Raw genomic sequence first — 23,007 nt, forward strand, 5'->3', positions numbered from 1 at the left:
TCTCCTAATATAGCATGGCAAGAAAATCCTCCAAATATTAATGATTAACCTGTTGAATTGGAGATATTTACGAAATCATTGGAAGGTAAACTATCTGCTTCAATTACCTGTGGTAAATGAAATAAACTAAACAAACAATCATTCATCTTCTGATATAGCTGTAAAACTAATCTGAAGTTTTCAAAATAAATCACTTTAAAAGTGTATAGTATGTACCTTCTAAAAGTGAAACCTACATTTATCTCTGAGTTGTGAAGAATATGTATTAAGGTTATAACAACCAACAAGAATGCACTTTTATGCAGAAATCCATGATTAAAGAAAGTCTTCCTGACTAGTGATTTAAATTAAATCCACCCCGTAGCTAAGAAAACTTGTGTCTCTCACCAACAGAAGTTGGTCCAATAAAAGATATTCCCTCACCCATCTTGTCTCTCTAATACCCTGGGACTAACACAGCTACAACTACCCTGTATCCAGAACATTTAACATTGTTTACTAGTTAAATAAGGCTATTTAAAAATGCTATTTTTAGTGCATTTTTAATAGAATTAAAATTTACATCCAAATGCAGCGTGACACAAATCGAAAGTAAAAAGTTATTGTAGTAAGAAATCCATCATTCACCATTTCTAACATAATGAACAGGTAAGTCACAAATATGAATACATATTTTTAAGCTATATAACTGCTGAGATGCATATAGATACAGTGTATCCCCTTTGTGAGCAAGTAGTACCAAAATTGGTGCAGAGGTAAATGCTTAATTGCAAATCAATATGTTTTAATGGTTACCAACCAATGAGAAATCAACTGCCCTTACGGAATATGACTGAAACACAAATGCAAAACCGATTATTTAAATCAAGGTTACCTACTTGCTGATTTAAAAAGAAAAAAAAAAGTGATCAATTCATCCCAATTCTACCACAGAACAAAAGATATCATTTTCTCATATTCTCTAGAGAGAGCTTGACTTGAGAATTATTACTGATGAGTCACTCATTGTATCCCTTTGAAACAAACAAAACCTAGGTAAGTATTACCAATACTTACCCACAACCACTGAGACACTCCCCTATCAGATTTAATTTCTAAAGAGGCAGAGGCAGAAGAGAGGGAGAGTGCATGCAAAAATCTTTTTTCAGATGACACCAACTGTCATTAAGGGCCCAATCCAACTTCCACTGACTTCAATGGAAAGACTCCAAGAGACTTCAGAGCAAGTCAGATCAAGCCCTAGCAGAACAACAAAAGATAAGGAACCTTTTTACTGAAGAAGGAAAAAACAAAACAAAACAAAACACAAAATAAAAACAAGAAACAGAGCAGAGGACTATTTCATTCCCTGAATAGAGAAGGTTGTGGAGGTTAAGTTTGCGTTGAAACAGACTATGGATCTTTAAAATAAAAAAAAAAATAAATAAAAAAATGCTCAATAGTATGCAGGACTCCTTTTTATTATTGACTAAAAAAGGAGACTCTCCAAAAACACATGCCATAGATGCTAAAACTGCTGATTTGCAAAGCTGTTTCTGGACATGTCTCTTACAGAGCTAGAAACAAAATACTGTATATACTCATTCAAAAGCCGAATATTTTTGGTAAAAAAAATTACACAACAAAGAGCAGGGGTTGGCTGACAAACAGATCTACACCAAAATTTGATGATTTTAAACTTTATGGAAACATTGAATTGAATATTTAATACATTGTCGTTTTGTTTACTGAAGTATCTGCAAGCATGGAGCCCCTTGGCTCCCTGTGGCCACAGTTCGCCGTTCCCAGCCAATAGGAGTTGCGGGAAGCACCACTTCCCGCATCTCCCATTGGCTGGGAAAGGCAAGCCATGAACACTGGGAGCCATGGGGCTCCATGCCTGTGAATGCTCCAGGTAAACAAAATGTCAAGGCCCGCTAGCAGCTTAGGCCTTGGCTACACTGGCGCTTTACAGCGCTGCAACTTTCTCGCTCAAGGGTGTGAAAAAACACACCCCTGAGCACAGCAAGTTACAGCGCTGCAAAGCGCCAGTGTAAACAGTGCCTCAGCGTTGGAAGCACGGCTCCCAACGCTGCAAGCTAATCTCCATGGGGAGGTGGAGTACCTGCAGTCCTGGCAGAGCACTCTCCCAGCACCAGCACCGCGACCACACTCGCACTTCAAAGTGCTGCCACAGAAGCGCTCCCGCGGCAGCGCTTTGGAGTTTTGGGTGTAGCCAAGCCCTTACCCTAATGGGCCAGGAGCCAAGTTTATCAACTCCTGAAATATAGGGTCGGCTTATGAAAGGGTCATACAGGTTTTGCTATTTTTACCTAACCATCTTGGGGGGTTGGCTTATAAACGAACGGGCTAATGAACGAGTATATATAGTAAGTCTGTCAACAGACTTTAAAAAAAATCCTAAATTAATATTAGTATTTCTGATGATGCAGGTGCCTCTCTCAATTCCCCTCCCCTTTGCTTTGGGAGAAAGGATTATTAGAACTTCTAATTGCTACCTCATTTTTTGGTTCATTTTTTTTACCTCCCATGCTGCAAGAAGCAGTTGAGTTAAACAGAGCAGCTCTCTTGTTGAGTATGTGTGATCAGGCTTCTAACTGGAGTCCAAGAGGATGTCTGAGGTTGAGGGAGTAGCTAGCTTTTTTCTCCTTCTTTTCCTGAAATTCACTGTTTCAAAGAAACCAATGGTGATGCTGATTGCATATTTCAGAATTCCTATGACTTAGAAACATCCACCCACACAGCAATTGAAAAAAAAAAATCTAGATAAAAGCAAACAAGACATAAATCAAATTGGAGGTGCCATCTTAAGAGCTCACAGATTGTATCTTTCCAGCTTCTGACATATGCGCAGACAGTCATCAGGAATAGATTTCTGAAACCAATAGAAATATTTGGAGTTTGGTTGCAAAGACTGAGACATTTCTACAATACCTCTGCAATGAGAGGTGTTTCCATTCTTGTATTAAGCAGATCAGTTTTTGCGTGCAGAGTTTGTGTGCCTAATTTCTGAATGAGGGATATTATCTCACCCCTGTGCCTCTCTGGAACCGACAAAGCTACAACTACACTGCATACAACAATAGAATTTTAAAAGGTATCTGACAATATTTATTGAACAGCAAACCTATTACGTATACTAGCAAGAAGATTTAATTAATATGACAATTCAGATACTTAAATATTAGGTTTTTAGTCAAATATCATATTACGATTAACAGTTCCATATACACACACAAACTTTTCACTATCCTCCCAACCCTGTAGTGTATTATTGTGAAGAAAACAGCACTTTCCAATTACTCTTGTTTAAATCTCTAATGACAGTCTTCAAAGAATGTGACATAGATATATCAAGCATAATCAGAGAGAATACATATCAAGTCATCTTTAATTAAGAGTGCCAGAATTATTTAAATCTCCTTTATCTATTCACACCTGTTTTTGTTCAATTTCCCACCATATTTAAATAGATCAAAAGAGGTGTTACACAAGACTCTCCTCTTCTCCACTATTTTGTAATATTCAAACTGCTATAATTGTTTATAATCCAAATCTTTCATTTACCAAAACATGGAACAAGTAAAAACAGAATTAATGCTATACAGTTTACTGAAGATGTACACTTTCATACTATATTTCAGAGACCAAGTTCCAGTTTTCAGCATTCTGACAACCTGGAATTGTAGACATAGTTATTTGTATTTTAACTCTTGCCATAAAATGTAAGAGAAGATTTATTCTAATAGTAAGTCACAATCATTTTGCAATTTGAGCTTTTCTTTGTATGAACTACCCTTTAAATTAAATAGTTTAGAGGGGATTTAATTATAAATGCAGGATATGAATAATTAAATTAGCATGTATGCAGATTTTTCATCTAGCAGGTTTATTATAGTAGTCCCAGCAGTAGCACAGTGTAAAGAAAAAAAAAGGGTAAAATGAAAAACTGGAAGAAGAAAAAAAGCAATTTAAAAATCAGTGTGAATATCATTCTCTTTTTACTATGAGAATGTTTACATGACAACGAGATCCTTATTGCTTAAGGAGTTATTCATTCATGCTTATTCTGTACTTAAAGTCCAATGTTAACAAACAGGGTTCTGTGTATTATATAATCACAGCATTCAACTGCAATGACAAAGAGTACAGCACAAAAAAGAGCAAGTGGAAAAATCCTGCTCCCTTCACTCAGGACAACAGGATGCACAACAATGTGAATGGGATTCTGTGATAAATAGACAGCAGGAACTCTAAGGAAGAGAGCCTGTTTTCCAAAATAAGCTATCCTAAGAAATGAAGGAGAAGGAAAGAAAAATATAAATGAATGAATTTACAAAAGTGTAATGATTTCTACTGTGAACATTTTTCAAAATTATCCATGGCATCTAAAGCTTACAGACTGCCAGTTTTCCTATTTTGAGCTCTACTTTTCTTGAATTCCAAATTCAAATACGAAAGATCTGTTCTAGGATGAAACTTGGTACACAAAATCTAAGTCCAAAAGCTAATTAGTTTTGAAAAAAAAAATTTCACCTGAATGTCATGAAAAAACAGACATTTGAATTTAAGACTGTTCCCTTGAGACTTCATTTTTAAAAATAGTTTCTACAATCAATACCGAACTTAATCCGTTTTGAAAACTAAAAAAATAATTCCTTTCCTTTACATGTGCATGCACATACACACACAAAGTCACAGCAACTTTATCAAAAAGATAATCAGATGTGAATTCAATTAGCCTCCATTGTTGTATTCAAATTTTTGCAAAACCATCATAAAACTGTATGTTCCTAATTGAAATTTTCAAATTCAGCTGTTCACCAGGCTACATCCCTTAAGTTATACAAGTAACAGAATACACTGAAGAGTCTGGTCAGATTACATTCCAACTCCACAGGTGTTGGTCTCTCATGTTCTTTAGGGCTCTACATTCCAGCTGTTAAATATTTAAAACCAATCCAGAATACATATGTTCTTTTTAGAATCATCAGCTAAAAAAGGAGTGTCATCCTTAACTTTGAATTTCTTGTTTTTCTAATTTAAACATGATCCTAAATATGATTTTAATACTAACTGAATATAAAACATGTGCATCATGGGATGCTATTTTATCGCCTACTTGGTCTCTGATTACATAGCCTCAATTTATAGGACTCTATAAACCAAAGAGAAAAATTTGAAAGCAATTTTCCTAAAACTGCCATGTAAGTCAGAAGTCCAAACTAGCAGTTACATGTATCTACAGTAACTACATTAAACAAATAGGTCTGCAGTTTGAATAATGAAAAAAATATTTAAGGAGTGCAGAATATACTAATAATGTAACAAACTGCAAGCACACGGTGATACACAGGCTAGGTTTTAGCAGATGATTAGTTGAGGGGGGAAACAATGTGCACATTCAGTATGAAACACCCTGCTCAGTCTATAATAATCCTGTACCATGTATAACTTGTATCTTGCTGATGTTCAAGTTACTGCTTCCCCAGAGGTACAGAGGCTTTTGAACCTTTTGTCTTTGGAAGTGCTTCCGTTTTTTTAATTGCATGTAGATAAATGTGTTACATTTTTAAAGTAACTCCTTAAGTCCACAAACTTTTTTAAAATTATGAATTATACTTAGAAGAAAGCTATAAAAGTATTTTTAATTGCAAGTTGGAGAAAAAAAGGAGGTATTTGAAAATTTCTTAATATATTACACAAGAATTTCAAGATGGCTTCATACTTCAAATGTTTTGTGACTCAGTACTCAGAACATCAACTATCAATTGCTCATCTTCGTACTGTTGCCAACTGTGAGAGGCTCCTCAATACCACACACGAAGCACAGGAAGAAGAAGTTGCCTCAGATAATTCTGCACAGAGAAATCCCAGGAGGAAAGAAGTGAAATTTACAATAATCTTGTCAGTTTCACTATACTTGCCTTTACAGCTTCCAGAAGAGGCAAGACACAGAAAAAAGAGAAAAACTAAGAGTGGTACATATACAAGTAGATTACTGTTCCTTACCAAGAGCACAGAGAGAGAGCGAGAACTCTCTTTTCCCACAATCCAGGAAGAGAAGAGGAAAGACGGGGGTGGGGTGGGGGAGGAGATGCAGTTGTCTGGCACAGGTCTTAAAAACTGTGTCAGCTCACCAAAGTTGCTAGTAAGTGCAACCACAGAGCTACAGGCTCCTTCTCTAGAAAGAAGGTAGGGGGGGCGGGAGTAGCCAGAGCACTAGACGTTCTTTCTGAGGAAGGAAGGAAGGATTAGAGCAGCTGGAACCACTGTAAAGGAACTCAAGGAACAGGGTGGCATTTAAACTGCTGATCCTTTAACAGGCTGGGAGAGGAGCAAAAAGCAGAGGACCCCGGTATTGAGAAACAGCTAGAAGTTTGAGCCCCCCTGTAAACTTAGGAAAGCTGCAGGGCTTGGGACAGCAGCAGCAAAGATGTATGGGGACAAGAATATGGATGGGGGCAAGAAGGACAGAGAAACAGAATAGATTTGGACACAAGTGATTTGTTCTGGAAGAAATCTATTAGAGCGGGCATAACTGATTTTTGAGGGAGATGCACAATGGAAGATGTTTCAATGTAGTTAAATGTGTATAACATGGATGGCTTGGGGGGAGAGAAGTTGTGGCAAAGTGGCACACGTTTATTCACCTGCTAATGAGAAGCTGGAAAATGCTCAAAGTCCTGATCTGACAACCTGGGACAACAAAATATTTTGGTCTGGATAAATAAAATCTGTCCAAGTAGTTAAAACCTTTTGGGGACAAAAGCTGTCCTATGAAATAAATATATTTTATAGAATGGGATCATATGTATATCTCCTTGCCAAATTTTGGGCTTAAAGATTTAATCATAATGCATATGAACAAGGGAGCCAAATAAAGGTTGCATAAACTTGTCTCTATCCTCCTCTGCTCCTACTCACTTCTATCTCCTGCCCTGATTCCTGCCCCTTTCCTCCTCCCTGAGCCACACCCAGGTATATCTCTTCCAGTCTAGCCCCCACACCTCTTCTCACCGATCTGATCCTCTCTCTGAATTCTCATCAGGTTGCTTCCTCCTTCTCCTTCACAGCGCCTGGGGCACCAGCAAAGGGAGCACTGAAAGCACAGGAGAGTCTCCTGCCTTCGATTCTTTCTAGTGCCAGATCAGGGCAGCCCTAGCAGCCAGAAGAAGGAATTTCAGGGGAAGTCCAGCTTAGTTCTAGGATGGAGCATACTCCCTTGGCTCTGTGGAAACGGTGCATACACAACCAGATCACCCACAGAATCTGTGTGGCAAAGGAGTATGCGCCATGCAGATGGAATCTGCAGAGAAGTCATTTAGCTACCAGCCTCTACAACTCTACTACGTGTGTAGTAAACGGATTTTTCAGGAACCTATAACATAGCCAATGTTGAGCAGATTTTTTCAGGGAATGCAAAAGGCACACACCTCTTGACACTGCGGCAATACCCTGGCCAAATTTTAAGTCCTGCCCAAAGGCATGACTAGTCTAGCATATACCGATGAGATAAAGTAAGACTACCGTAATAATACATTTGCAATTTTCAATTATTTGAACAATGTTAAAGTAACAAATATGGGAAAGGGTTTTTCTTCCAGGTATTTGCAATTCACACTTTGACGCTAGGCTCACCAGTTCAGGTAAAAGGAAAATCCTACATACGATTGTTAAACCTTCTATCACATCCACTCCAAGTGGTGTTAGTACTTACACCAAGTAAAGTAGCAATAAAAATATACACTGAATAAGTGTGTAACCACAGTTACAGTCAAATAAATTATTATGAATTTATCCAATTATGTTGTAAATGTTCACTGTACAGTGATTGCTCTGAGTTAAATACATGAAAAACTGCAGAGATCAGCAAGGGTGTTAACATTTAGATTGGAGTTGTCTATTCATATCAGAGACCTTGAAGAAAAACTCAGTGGTATAAAATATCAATATTATACAGGAATATATACTTAGAGGAGAAAATGTTTTATTAAAAAAAAAAACACTTTGTATTTCTTCAGTGTATACTCTGTATTCAGTTTCTATTTGGCAGATCCATCACATTGGTTGCAAAAGTACTGTATTCTTTGTCCTAGGCAAACCTTGTAATGCTGCCTTAATACAACAGGCTGACAAATTTTGCATACATTTTTAACTTGTTCATTTTTAAACATTTTAAGTTTATAATCACAGAGTCCATTCTACACGATTTGCTTCTTCTGCAGTTTGCAGATACTTATAAAATCGTCCTTTGCTAAATTATATTGTATCAATATCAGTCTAAAAACACAAGTTGTTGGGGTTTTTTTTTGGGGGGGGGGTGTTTTTTGTTTTCTTTACACACGATCATCGAGTCCCTTTAAAGCACTTTGCAAACATTATCTAATTAATCCTCACAGCAACCCTGTGAGGCAGATACCCACATTTTACACATGGGCAAAATGAGTTAGAAAGGTTAATTCATTTGCCTATGGATACAGGAGTCATAACTGGCCACAACTAAACTTAGAATGTAGGAGCTTCTGAATCTGATCCCCACTCCCACATTCCTCCCCCGCCCCCCGCACCCTCTCCCTCCACTTACTGGGTCATTTGAACTATGTATTCTTAAAGATTAAAGGAGTGAGGTAAAAGTGCCACTAAAAAGCACTTTAGTCTCAGCAACAATATTCAAGCAGATTTCACAGAGTGAACCACCTCACCATAAATGTTCACAACACATGAGACCCCAGTCCCAGTTGCTTAGACAAGCTTGCAGTGTGTCAAGTTTGAAAAGCATCCATGACTCAAGGAGGCAGTGTCAAATGCTAATTTTACTACTGGAAGCAACAGCATATTTAAAATCAAAATGAACCAAAACGTTCAAACACTTCTGAGTTAAGACTTAAAGTGGCTGCATTATTTTCCAAAACACTTCCCACGTGGAAAAAATATTTTCAGATCTAAGAACATACCATCTAGCTTACAAAAATCACCACACCAATCTAATTACAGAAACCTCCTCCATAAGAAATAAGCTTCAACGGATTAATCACTGTTCCAGAGTTTATCCAATCTATTTTTGTTATCAGGTAAGCAGGGACCACGCTTAGGTCTATTTTTCCACCACAGACCCTTAACTGTGCAATATTTGCAACTGCAGCTATCAAAAGATTAACTCAGTGAGTGAACCTGGATCTTCTTCCCACGCCTCAACAAGCACTCCACACACTTTAAGGGCTCTATTTGAGAGCAGGATGTGAACGTGCAAAGAAACAAGAGAAAAAGAACGTTCCAATAAAACAAGAGAACAGTACAGACCGCACCTTAAGCCATCCCTTTAGGACACAGTTCAGTGGTCTGAACAACCTCCAAAACCTAGGTGCCTGATTTTTCCTGGTCTTTCGGGATCAGTTTTAAGTGGGCGTTTCTACTCGTTTAAACGCCTTTTCCCCCTCCCCTCTCTCTCTGCACTCACCTTCTCTCTGGCTCTTGCCCAGCTATTAGACGTCCTCCCGTCGCTGGAAGCTGATGCTAGCATATGCACTCAAATCGTCGCTAGAGTGGCTACTCCCACAAGGCTGATTCGGGGCTTTGGGCGGAGGCTGCCTCCCCCCAAGCACAGAGGTGCCCTCCTGGGGGTGGTGGGGATGTTGGCGACGCTGATTAAAATCCTTCACTAAGTCCAGGTCGATGTAGTTGAGTCCGTTCTCAAAGCCACCCCCGGCGCCGAGGGGCTGCTGCTCCCTCCTGGCGGCCGCCCCCAACTCCCCCGAGGCAGGCCGGAGCCAGACGTTCTCGAAGGAGGCCGAGCTGTGGCGTTTCACCTCCTCGGAGCCCCCCGCCCCGTAGAGCAAGGGCGCGTTGAGGCCGCCGCTGCCCGCCGTGCCGCGGGCGTTGCTGGGGGTGGAGGAGAAGGTCTCGGAGCTGTGCCGCCGGCGGCCCCCTTGCGGGTCGGCGCGGATCACTTTGGCGCTCTGATTGCGGCCGGGCCCGGGGCTGAGGCTGACGCGGGTGAAGGCGCTGTTCACCCCCGGGCCTCCCATCAGGGAGGAGGAGCGCGGTGGCGCCTCGGCCGGCGGCTGCGCCTGGGCGGAGGCAGGGGCAGCTGTGGGGTTCTCCGGCACAGCGCGGCCCGTCCGCCTGTCGGCGAACTTGAGCAAGAGAGCGGGGGACGGGGGATCGGCGCAGCCCGGGCAGGGCCCCCCGACACCGCCCCCCTGTTCCATAGTCACATAGTCCCGGCTGCTGAGGGCAGCAGCTCCTCGGCCTGGCCGGGCCGCAGCTGCCGCCCGTACGGCTGCGAAGCCGCTTTGGCAGGCTGCCCGCGGCGGCCCCAGCTCCATGTTCATGTACTCGGAGCCTTCGTCCCCTCGGGGCCGCGCGGCCGCCGGCCTGTCACTGGCCCCGAACTCAATGTTCACGTACTCGCCGGGACTCTTGGGCTCCGGCGGCAGCAGCAGCGGGGGCTGCTCCCGCGCCCGCGGCAAGGTGCTGGCCTTGGGGCCATCCAGAGACAAACGGGTGGGTCTGGTCAGGCGGCTCCTGCTCTGCGCGGCCGCCTGACGGGTAGGCTGCTGCTGTGGCGGGGGCTGCGCCTGGTAGCCACCTCCGGCGCCCTCCTGGCCCCCGCCTCCCCCGAGGCTGTCGCTGCTGGTGGAAGAGGACGAGTCCTCCGCGGCGTAGAGCAAGCGGCCGGAGCTGAGGGAGATGCGCAGCTGGGGGCCGCTCTCCTCGGCCGCCCTGCGCTGCACGTGTTTGAAGGAGCGCGGCAGGGAGAAGTAGGAGTAGATGGGCTTGTGGGGGGGCTCGGCCGGGCCCTGCGCCGAGGCCTCCTCCGGACCCGGCGGCCCCGAGCTGGCGAAGTAGCAGTCCGGGGGGGTGCTGGTGGCGGAGCCGCTGGCTGGGGACATGTTGATGTAGTCACCGCCGCTGCAGGGGAGCTTCCCTTCGCTGCTCTCTACGGAAAGCTTTAGGTGGTGGGCAGCCCCATTAGTCCACATTTTTCCGTAGCCGGTGGGACCACCGTCAGGCGAACAGCTGCCACTAGGGGACATCATCATGTACCCATTGGAGTCCACCATGGCTTGGGCGTGGCGACCCCCCCTGCCAGGGTTGATGATCTGCTGTGGGGCTGACACGCTCTTGGGGCTCATGGGCATATAGTCACCACCTTTGGGAGTGCCACCAGTGCTGGGCACAGGGGCCACCCCAGGTGACATTGGCATGTAGCCATCATCCGTGTGTGGGGTGGAGTTGGTCCGGTGGTGGCTGCCCTCCAAGTGGTGCATCTCCAAATGCTCCTCAGGGTAGGAGTGAGTGGGCACAAAGGCAGAGTGCCGGTAGGAGAGCAGCCGGTTGCCACCACAAGGGTAGGAAGGCAGCATTTCTGTGTACTCCTCAATGGAGGCCACTGAAGACTGTGAGGGTGTCTTCTGGTGGGAGATGGTGGGTGAGGTTCCTGCAGAGTGAGTCCGCTTCCTGAAGCCCTTCTCCAGGTCAGTTACCTCCTCTCCACCACTCCGGGGGCAGCATGGGGTGCCAGGATAGCGGCACTGCTGATGCTGTGGGTGGCAACTGCGAGGGATGAAGTGGCCATTGGGAGCTGCCAAGCTGCAGGACGAGGCAGCCTTGCCCCCCATACAGATGTAGTTGTTGAGCTCCTCATCCCCCCGTGCTGGCGGGGTGTGACCAAGAGAGTCTGGAGTCACACTGCGAAAAGAGCTACGGAAATCGCAGGGGCTGGAGCCATATTCATCGGAGGAGATGAAACCACCATCACTGGGGGAGCCTGATACCGAAGCACTCGACCTGCGTGGGAAGAGGCAGTCTGAGGTGGAGCCATGGCCACTGGTGCTGCTGGATGACAGGCTGACTGGGCTGGTGGCTGAAGGGGAACAGCGTGAAGAAGGCATTGGGATGGAGCGACTGTGGTTGAGAGGAGGGTGAAGCCTGGAGTTGCCACGGTGCCGATGTGAGTGGGTCCGGTTGGCACTGGGACTTACTGGACTGCCATCCACAGAGGCAGGCCTGGACATAGTCCCTTCTCCATCACTAGATGCTCGGACTCGGAAAGAGCTGGGTTTGCCCCCGGTTCCTGTTCCACCACCACCACCCCCAGCAGGGGAAGTAGCAGTCACGCTCTCAGTCCTGGACCTGCGACTGAGCCCCACCTGGCTGGGTGGGGGGTTGTTGACATGGTGTCTGCTGCGGAGGGGCACAGAGATGGGATTGGAGCAGTTGGAAGAGGACTGGCTCTTGCTACGGGGCCGGAATTCCTCACTCATGGCCCGCATGGCTTCCAGGATGGTCTCATGCATGTTCTGTGCCACCACTGAATCATCCACCTGCATCCAGAACTCACCAGGCCCAGTCACCGCTGAACGCCCAACCTCTATGAAAAAGAAGTTCTCTGAGTGGCCACAGCGGCGGATGTTGAGCAGCTGCAGTACCACAGCAGCTGCATCCGAGTTCAGCTTCACAAAGCTGATGGTTTTGTTGGTCAGGCACAGGCGGTAGATGCCGATCAGGTTCTTGGTCTGGCCCAGACCCTTAGGTTTCAGGATCACTTGCCAAACCTCCTTGAAAGCCGGGCCAGGGACCACTTCACCATAGCTATCGTCACCTGCCTCCCCCAGCCCTGCACTGCCACCCCCAAAGGAGACATCGCTGTGGTGGTGGTGGTGACGGTGATGGAGGTGGTGGTGGCCCTTGGCCCGATTGTGCAACTGCAGCAAGGCTTGGTACCAGCTCTCCTGCTCAGGCTCGCTGTCAGCTGCAATGGCAAAGTGCTCATCCTTGGTATAGAGGGCCACCAGGTGCTTGTTCTTGGAGTCTGCCCGTTTGTTGATGTTGAAGCAGCTCTCCAGTGGGATGGAACGCTTGGGGGCTCCTGACTTATGTCTCCATTTCTTCTCATTCTCATAGTACTCCAGCCGGGCAGGTCCTGACTCGCTGGCTGCCCTCAGCACGAAGAAGCGTTTATGCATGCTCTTGGGTTTGCGCAAGTAACCCACCTTCCTGACATCCGAGAAAAAGCCCTCATTATTATCCGTGGGGCTAGCCATGGTGGAAGGAGAGGTGGTGGTGTTTTTACTGCAACTATCAGCCCACGGGCCCCCAAAACTGCCAAGCAAGGCAGGGAAAAAAAAACACCTCTAAAAATACAATTCATGCAACAACAATCATAATAAAAAAAGCAAACTAACTCGGAATTCCCTCTCCAAAACGGGATGGGGGGGAGGGGATACTGGCAGGGTGAGAGCAGCTGTTCAGTGGCAGAGGCAGCTTCCAGCACCACAGCAGCGTTTATATGGCTGTTTATGCCCAAATCACCCTCAGGAGGGTCAATATATCCGTAAAGAGTCCAGTCTCAGTCAGTCCAGATGAAAGTCTAGTTCTCCCAGCAGCCGCCGCCGGGGAGGAGAAGAAACGCATCTTTCAGTCGTATGGGTCGGATTCCTCTGTAGAGAGGAGCAGGAAGGGGTCCCCCTTGCTTCGCTCGAAAACACCCCTCCCCTTCACAACTTCGCCTCAGCGAGCGCAATCTCTGGAGCAGATTAAAGATCCTCTGGGTAGCAGTTTGTTTTGCAAAGTCCGGGGCTTACACCCCAAAACACACGCCTCTTCTCCCCCCCGCCAAAAACACAGCCCAGCCCCAAAATCAGCGCCGAAGCTGCTGCTTCTGCTTATGCGTGAGGAGGCTGGCGACCCCATTCAGTCCCATCTCGTTAGGAAGAGAAAGTGCCATTTCAACACAAAATACAACCAGACAGCAGCAGGAGGGAAAGCAGCCCAAGTGGGGAAGGAACATCCTCTCTTCCTCCTCCTCCTCCTCCTCATTCCAGTCGGGAAAGGCGCCGAGGCCAACAGCAAAGCCCCCTCCCGTGCCCCAGGCTGAAGGCGGGTCTGGGGCTGCCTGGCTGACTTCTCCTCCTCCGGCTGCTTCTCGGAGTTTCGGAGCGCCCCAAACCCAAACAAGCGGCGGTGTCTGTGTTTATGAGTCCAGCCCCCTCCAGCCGCCACCGAGACTCAGTCTCACTCCAAGGAGAGAAACACGTGACGGCGCCAGTGCGTGGACCATCCCAGCAGCAGCCGAGGGAGGCTCCAACCTAGCCTGGTGCCGCGGCATTCCAATCCGCCCCCTCCTCCCCGCCCGCCGTTCCTTTCATTCAGTGCCGCTGCGGCTGCAATTACCTTCGGGCCCTGAGCCGCTCGGCGCCCTGGGGGGCCGCCTTCCTATTGGCAACGCGGTCTGTCCCTCAACTCCTCCACGGGGGGAGGTGCCCAGGCTAGGTTGAGGAGTGGAGCGTAGTAAAAAGGCGTAGACGCCATTCACTGGCGTGTTATTTATAAACTAGGGGCTTGTGAGTGAATCTCTGCAGTGTGGCAACTTTGATCGAGGCGCTGCTGCTGCGTTGTAACCACGAGGCTCCCCCCCACACACATTCAAGCTGCGTCTGAACTCCAGTGCTGCCTCTGCCTGATCTGCAATATAGACATAAGGGTGCTGAAAATCATCTCCCCCCGCATCCATCTCAGCTCTCCACCATATTAGTGCAATTGAGGCTTCCCTTTCAGAGAGGGTAAAGATCGAAAGAAGTTAATGCAACCGCTGAATTCAAAACAAAAAAGTCCTCCAACCCTCCCTCCCTTTTTCCAACTCCTTCCCACTCAAACAAATAAAATCCAGCCGCAAACCGTTCACGAATGTCTGTGGCATTGGAGATTTCTGTAACAACACAGAGTGACTCTCCTCTGCCGAAGTAAGATTATTGTCCTCTGGGCGGCTCAGAACATTAAGCTGAGACTATCCCCGTGAGCAAAAAATTAAAATAAATAACGCAACTTTATGTTGCATAATGTTTTCCATATAAATTGGATCCGAACTTTCGGTACCGTTTTAAATAGTATAAGCCCAAAGAAGACCAGTAATAGCAAAAGGGCATGAGAAATTAAAAGAAGAGACACGTTTGGGGCTGGGAATTGAAAACAGAATAAGCATACACAAGCATGCATAGTTTTGAGACCTATTTTGACTGCAACATTGACAATAGAAGATTTTTGTGTGATTTTCATTTTTGGGGATGTTCAAACTCAGCAATGACTGATTTTATTTTTGTTTCCTGTTAGCATGGAGCCACAAATCACAGATTTTATCTTTTGTCGACGCAGTTGGGCCCTGAATAAAGACTTTTATTGATGAGTGGAGATTTATCATTGTTGGAAATGCAAAGCTTTGCTATCATTATATTGTACAGAAGGATTGTGTAGTAGAGATTCCCTGTAGAATGTCTCCAATGTGGTGTCAAGCAGTTAAATATATTTCCCGAAATCATTATATGCTAGATTAAACTGAATATTCAACATGATTTTCCGTTTACAGTACTGAAATGTGCTGTATGCGTAACTTTTATTTCACTGTAAGGTGAAAGACGATACGAGAAGTGTTGCAAGCCAATTCTAAAAAAATTAATTACTCAATGCTGCCATCTCCAGGACAGTTCATTAAAACATCTTTGAACATCTTTTCTCTTTTCCACTCCAAATATAGAGTGCATATTTATAGGTTCCAGATTGGGTTGGGTTTTTTTAATAGTCTCTGTACATTTATTGGAACATGAATTAATCTACATATTCTATACAGTTTAAAAGTTCTTTAATATGCATGTTGCTGGCAATATATTTAGTGAACAGATTGTTATTGATAGGATACTTTTAGTTTGATAATCTATATGAGAAAATGCAATAACAATGTTCATAACTACTTTCAATATTGAATTACAATGCAGAATTTTAATTTTATTTGCATTTATGTGGGGCCAAACATTGAATAACTAATGTAAAATCGTTAGGTAATGTTAATCTACTGCAAGGAATATTATCAAATGATCATTAGTTGTAAAATAATTTTAAATAATGAATAATCTAAACAAAAAATGAAATGTTCTTATTGAAATATTTTCAGCAAAATTTGGAGAGCTTAGAGATGACAAGAGGCATCATTGCAGCCTTAATGTCTTTTCCTCTTAGAGTTAATAATCTAGATAAATTGCCAGTTACATAACTATTATATTATTATTTATATTGTGCAATACCTAGGATCAGAGTCAAATTGTTAAGAAGTGGTCAGGAATGCACCTATATGGCTTTCTCTTTCCCACTGTCAGTGCCCTAAATACGCACCGTTTGCAAAATAGTTAAGCAAAGAAGCAAGAAGTTAAACCAAAAATAAATCAGCTTCTTGTACACTGGATTTCAGCACATTATGGACCAAATCTTACCTTATGCTGTATATGGAGAGGGTCAGGAGCTTCCTCACCTTCATCCTCAAACTTCATGAAACTTCTCCTTGGCAGAATTTTAGCCTTAAATATCTGTTGAGAACAGTGATTATCTACCGCGCCAGGCAGTCAATGAAGAATTCCAAGGGGGTATGGCTTATTGACCATAGGGCAAGGCCAGACCCCAAAGCCAGCTAGTGTACATCCTGCATATCACAGCCTGTGCTAGTGGGTGGTGCACACTGCTGCTTTTCAAACTGGTGCAGCTGTCTATGACAGTATGACTTCCGTACCCCTTCTCCCTGCCCCCAGAGACACATGCAGCTGTGTAGACACCCAACATAGATTTGGATATTGTTGTTGAGTGGATAAGTTTTGAAGATGTGTTATGTTTCTGGTAATATATAACAATGTATTACGTTTACTGTATACAGTGCTTTTCTTTCCAAATGATCCCATTGTATTTCATAAGTGATATTGGGATATACAACACTGAAATACAGTCACTTTTAGGTGGACAGACATCTGGCATGCAGCATGCTGCACAAGAATGATCGAGAGGAGATTTGGAACAAGAATAATGGGTAAACTTTTACACTTTAAAAAAGAGTCATGAGATCATTAATGTCCACACTCAGCAGGCAGGATTGTCCACTCATTTATCACCAACAAAAAACTTACTTTGCAGATATCAAGACTTTGTATTCTATTTCTGATTTTCAAATTGAGTGTTTCCATAAATGTCCTCAAACATTTCTATACAGATCTGAGCCTTTCATTTGATACATTATAAAAGGGAACATCTTAGACTTTTATCAGGCTTTCAAAGCTACAACTTTAGTGGACAGTTTACATCCCAGCAGACACCATCTTGGAGGAGTTTCCTAGCTGTTTTAACTTGGATCTGTAGCATATTAAACTCTGAAATATTCAATTTTTTTATAATCTCACAATATTCAAGTGTGCAGGACAGCAAACCAAACAAGCAGGATTTGTCTGTACCCTTTCTATCCTCTTTCTGTGGGGCTAGGTCTGTTTTAGCACACATGGATGATGCAGAGGTCCATTTTGGTGGTTGTGGCAGGATCCTTAAACCAACACAATGATATTTCTCAAACACCTTCACCCTGCACGGAGGTTACACATATTTAAATATGCCAGAACTAACTATTGTTATAGAGACAATAAATGTATTCATTATGGAGAAATGAAGGAAATATAATAATGTACCAGATTCTGGCCCATGCTAAAGTTTCATTGTATCATTCTGTGAGCACAAAGGGTCTACAAGGCTGCCCTAATAGGTAGCTGAGGATTAATGTGGCATGGGGTGATTTATGCCATCAACTCCTACCAATCCCCACCAAACCCAATATAGTGGGCATGCTGAGGAGAGGGTCATGGGCCAGAGGAACCTAGTGTGTTGGTGGTCCTGGGCTGGTAGAACAATCTATTAGAGGGCCATTGCAAGCCAGCAGAATTTAGAGAAGCTGTAGTGTAAATTACTGTGGGGACTAGTTTGGCCTAAATCCACGTCTGTCCACACACACACTCACCAGCAGCACCAAGCAGAGCTCTGACATACATGAGTTTCTAGCCTAATATGTTTAATTTTTGCATTTGAAATATTGACAGGTCAATCAGTAGTTCAAAGTCTACATATACCCTCAGTGCAGTGAAAGCCCATTTCATATTTATCTTTATTTATTTATATTTATTCAGGTGAATTTCAGTTTGCTTTTTGTCCCCCAGCTTTCACAAGTTTCTTTTGCTCTCTCTTTTCTCAACTCATTTTCACTCCCTTGACACTTCTTACATACTTTGCTCTCTTTTCTATTGACCTTTCCTAAGTGACTGTTCCCTGTTTTCGCCTTATAAAAAGGATCCTGCTCCTGTCAATTTTTTTTCAGACTTCTAGGGCTGATTCAGACTCACTTACAGGGGCATAAATCAGGAGTAGCTTCACTGAAATCAACAGAGTTACACAGTTGTAAACTAGTGTGAGATAAGAATCAGGTCTTCTCTCATCAGCTATCCCAATTCTAAATATAGCAGGATCTTCTGGTCCCAACTGCTATTCCCAACTGCAAAGAGACCTTCGGATCCCAACTGTCATGGTAGCTTCTAATTCCACCTGCTACTCCTAACTTTTTCAGGACTGTCCTATACCAGCTGCTGCTCCCAACTCTCTGTCCTGTTTCTCCTGTTGAAGAGACTCACAAAATTCCAACCCTAAATGGCACCACTGGAGGAAAAAAAATGTAGATCAGGAAAGCCACATTTTCTGGGCATTTTTTTCACCTCATGTCCTAATGGCTTGATCCAACCCCCATTGATCATATGATCATATGAACACTGCTACCAATCAGTTCACAAACTGACTCATAGCAAATCTGAGGGCAAGGGCTATACAAACTATGAAGTTTCCTATTTAAATATTTAACCATGCATTTCTTTTCTTCATCAGACTTTTCATAATAAACAGGGTTTTAAAACTGGAAGCCATGTGTTTGCCACTGACATCCCACTTTTTTGGCACGGACTCCAGCTTCATTCTGTGACATTTTAATTCTCGGATGAAGATGTATTTTGTGGAGCATATTTAAGTTGTTTTCCTATTATTATTTTCTAAAAATTAAATTTAAAAAATATGTTGACAAAATAGTTAAATTTTCAAAAGTACTCAAGTCCAGCTGAAAGTCAATGTTCTTATGCACTTGAACCACTTAAATGGTTTTGAAAAATTTAAATGTTATGTACATTTTTATACTAAGCAGGTTTTACTCTCTTACATTTGTTGTTTATGGTAGTAGCCCCTTGCACATGGGCACCTTCCCTGGTGTCCTTCAGTTCTCGGTATAAGGCTGTTCAGGAACTCTTTTTCCAACATGCCATTCTGGAGCTGGCCTTTAACATTTGGCAGGACTAAGCACTGACCATTTTTGATCTCATTGCTGCATCATCTTCTTTTGCAGCTTGTAAATATTCTTAGCTCCTTTATATTCCCCCCCTGATTTTCCCTTTCCTATTCCTGAGAATTGCACAGGCTCACACTTATACAGTGTTGTAAAACAATTTGACCATAAAACCACTACTTGCTAAATATTATTTGATGGCATATGTACGCATTATTATAGTCTTTGTTTCAAAGTTGATTTGATTACATCTTTTATTTGTTCTAAGTTGACTGATAGTATTGACTTTTCCATGTCCTACAGCATAGATGATACTTGCCTAGCTCCTTCCCTAAGATCAGAATCGTTACATTCCTGAAGTAGCTTTATTCTACATGATAAATAAGTAATTACTTCTTTATGCAAACAGGTTGTTTTTCCTATCAGAGGAATGCTACAAATGCAATGTTTGTAGCACAAATACAAAGCACATAGAAAAATTGTGCTGGATCCTGCATTCCTTCTACACCTACAACTTCCACTGAGGCAGAAACATATTGTATATAAGGAACACGTAGAATAACTAATGAGACTCTTCAGATCTATTACATAAAGCTTTAATGCTTTATCCAGTTGTTAGCAGTTATAGTTCACAGAATCACAGACATTAGAATTGCAAGAGTCCTATTAAATTATCTTGTCCATGCTTCTGTTTATTCAGATGGTTTCTCCTGTATATTCTCTTGTGTTTTGTCCAGTTAATTTGTAAAACAATTATGTAAGAGTAATCAATTAACTCATCTTTTCTCTTCAGAACTGTGTATTAATAACGTTGCCTAGTTATAGTAATTTTTGTATTTTTCCTATCTCACTCCCACCTCCCTAACTAAAGAGAGAGAGAGAAAGATGGATCCCTGCTCCCATTTCTTCCTACTAAGTAACAAGGAATTTCCAGTGCTGCACTATGAACCTAAGAGCAAACTAAAGAATATGATGGGTTAATTCCCAAATTAGACTGTTCAACCTGGAATCCCTAGATCTATTACCTTTAGATTTCTCTGTAATAAGTTAAAAAAGGGCCTCCACACTTCATAGAAACTTTTTCACTTCTAATTCTTGGTGGTTTTTACCCTCTCTAGGAACAATATTCCCAGGGACACTGATTTCCAAAGTGAGATACTGATGGTGCAGTTTTTAATTCAGTTTATAAGTATTTTTATTTCTGTATAACAAAAAGTGACAGTCTCAAGCAGTTCTTGATTGAAGAAGGAATCACATATCTACATAGATGTTTTACAATAAAAGTATGATGAAATCAATAGGGACATGAAAAACCAAAGTACTCAAGATGGTCTTGCCCCAGGATGGTAGCGTATGGGGAAGATATCTTGTCATAGGGTAGGCATCTATAAGAACCTGAAGGGTATTAATGCCATAAAGAAGAGTGGAATTGTTAAGTATTGTTCAAAGGGATGTAACTAGGAGTAATAGAGTGAAATAAAGAGAAAGTGACTCACCTTGTGCAGTAACAGAAGTTTTTCAAGATGTGTCCCCCAGTGGGTGCTCCACTTTAGGTGGTCATTGCATCTTTGCGATCGTAGCCAGAGATTTATGGTAGTAATGCCCCAGTTGGGTCTCACATGCACAGTCCCCATCTCGCGCCTCTTCAGGCGGTTAACCAGTGCTGTGCGACCAACCCCTCCCATCCGCCATTCCTTCTCTACTGCAGAGTCTGTATTTGATAGAACTCCAAAGCACAGGGGAGTAGGGAGGGTAGTGGAGCACCCACAGGGGGACACATCTCAAAGAACCTCTGTCACTGCACAAGGTGAGTAACTTTCTTTCTTCAAGTGGTGTCCCTGTGGGTGTTCCACTTTAGATGACTTCAGAGCAGTGCCCTCTAGTGGAAGAAGGGGGCTTCAGAGGTGAAGTCGTAGCAGATAAAAGCACTGTGTTACCAAACAGGGCATCAGAAGATGCGTGTTGTTGCAATGCATATTGTTGTGTAAAAGTGTGCGGTGAGGTCCAGGTTGCGGTCCTACAGAGTTCCGCAATAAGGATGTTGTTGAGAAATGCTATGAAGGTTGAGAGACTCCTAGTAGAATGTGTACAGATCCCTGTAGGGGGTTGTCGTTCATGCTGGAGATAACAGAGCTTGGTACAGTCTGATATCCATTTGGATAGGTGTTGTTTGGAAATGGCAGAAAGATTTTTTTCTATCGATATAAAAAGCAAGAGCCCTGCAGATGTCCAAGGAGCGTAGTCTGGATTCTACTGTCTATATGTGGTTTCGGAAAAAATGTAGGTAAGTCTATAGGTTGGTTAAGGTGGAATGATGAAGCCACCTTAGGCAAAAACTTAGGATGGTGTCTGAGAAATACTTTATCTTTAAAAAAGATCGTATAGGGTGGGTCCGTCATGAAAGCAGCTAGTTCTCCCACCCACCTGGCAGATGTAATGGTCACTAGAAATGCAACCTTCATAGAGAGGTGTAATAACAAGTTTGTGGCTATGGGTTTGAAAGGGGGCCTGGTGAGCGCGTGGAGGACTAGGCTGAGGTCCCATGGCAGGGCAGGATTTCTCACTGCCAGATAGGAGTTGGAGATACCCTTTAGGAAGTGTTTAGTAATGGGATGTGTGGAAACAGAGAATCCATCAACTTTATGATAAAATGTTGTGATGGCCAACAGGTGTACGTGGATGGAACTCATGGAAAATCCCGTTTGTTTAGGTTCCAGTAGATAGTCTAAAATAAGAGGTAAGGAGGCTGACACAGTTGCAGTCTGTTTACATTGGCACCATGATTCAAATCGTTTCCACTTATGTCCATATGTGTGTCGGGTAGTTGCCCTACAGCTGTTTAATAATATGTTCTGAACTTCTGTGGAACATGTCATTGCAGATCCTAAGAGCCATGTTGTAACTAGGCTTTGAGATGAAGTTTTTTGGAATCTGGATGGAGGATGCGACCTGCATCCTGTGATAGAAGCCTAGGCAGAAGCAGGAACATGCGTGGGGGACAGACCAACATGTGGAGAAGGTAAAGGTACGACATCTGACATGTCCATGTGGGGGCTATTAGGATCACTCTGGATCCATCTTGCTTTATCTTGTGGAGTACGCGAACAAGGAGGAGGGTGGGAGGTAGACGTACAGGAGGAGGGCACTCCAACTTGATGAGGAAGGTGTTGCCCAGAGAGTGTCAACCGAATCCTGCTCCTGAGCAGAACTGGGAGCATTTGGAGTTTTTTGTGGTTGCAAAAAGAGGTCTATTGTTGGGAACCTCCCACATATGGAAAATATCTTGGATGACCCAATGTGTTCAGCTCCCATTCGTGGTCTTGATAAAACTTCCTGCTATGAGCCTCTGTTGTGTTGTTCTGGCAGCCAGGTAGGTACGAAGCTATAACATAGACATTGTGTTTGATGCACCATTGCCAAAGACGCATGGCTTCCACACATAGGGAGTATGACCACACTCCTCCTTGCCTGTTTATGTAGAACATGGTGGCTACATTGTCCGTAAGGATCTGAACTGTTTTGTTTGGATTAGTGGTAGGAAATGAGAACAGGCATTTCGAACCGCTTGTAGTTCTAGAAGGTTGATATGAAGCTAGAACTTCAGTGGAGACCAGTGGGCCTGTATAGAATGTGCCCCCCAGCCTAGGAGGGAGGTGTCCGTGGTGATGGTGAGCACTGGTGTATTCTGCAGAAATGGCACACCCCTGCAGACATTGTCTGGATTAGTCCACCACAGCAGGGAGTCCTGGACTGCACTGGGCATGATGAGGAGCTTATTTATGCCATGCCTGTGGGGAGCATAATTTGTCTGTAACCAGGCTTGAAGG

General features: G+C 43.6%; 1 protein-coding gene across 1 annotated transcript in view; it reads right to left on the reverse strand.

Annotated features, from left to right (window-relative positions):
• Nucleotides 1–14,084, reverse strand: part of IRS1 (insulin receptor substrate 1) — an 88,826-nt gene extending 74,742 nt beyond the window's left edge. Inside the window, exon 1 of the mRNA XM_050963997.1 lies at nt 9,461–14,084. Within this exon, the coding sequence (XP_050819954.1) occupies nt 9,486–13,049 (3,564 nt within the window). The 5' untranslated portion in view covers nt 13,050–14,084 and the 3' untranslated portion in view covers nt 9,461–9,485. The remainder of the gene's footprint in view (nt 1–9,460) is intronic.
• Nucleotides 14,085–23,007: the final 8,923 nt, after the last annotated feature.

Source organism: Gopherus flavomarginatus, chromosome 8 (genome assembly GCF_025201925.1).
Source record: "Gopherus flavomarginatus isolate rGopFla2 chromosome 8, rGopFla2.mat.asm, whole genome shotgun sequence".
NCBI classification, from domain to species: Eukaryota; Metazoa; Chordata; order Testudines; family Testudinidae; genus Gopherus; species Gopherus flavomarginatus.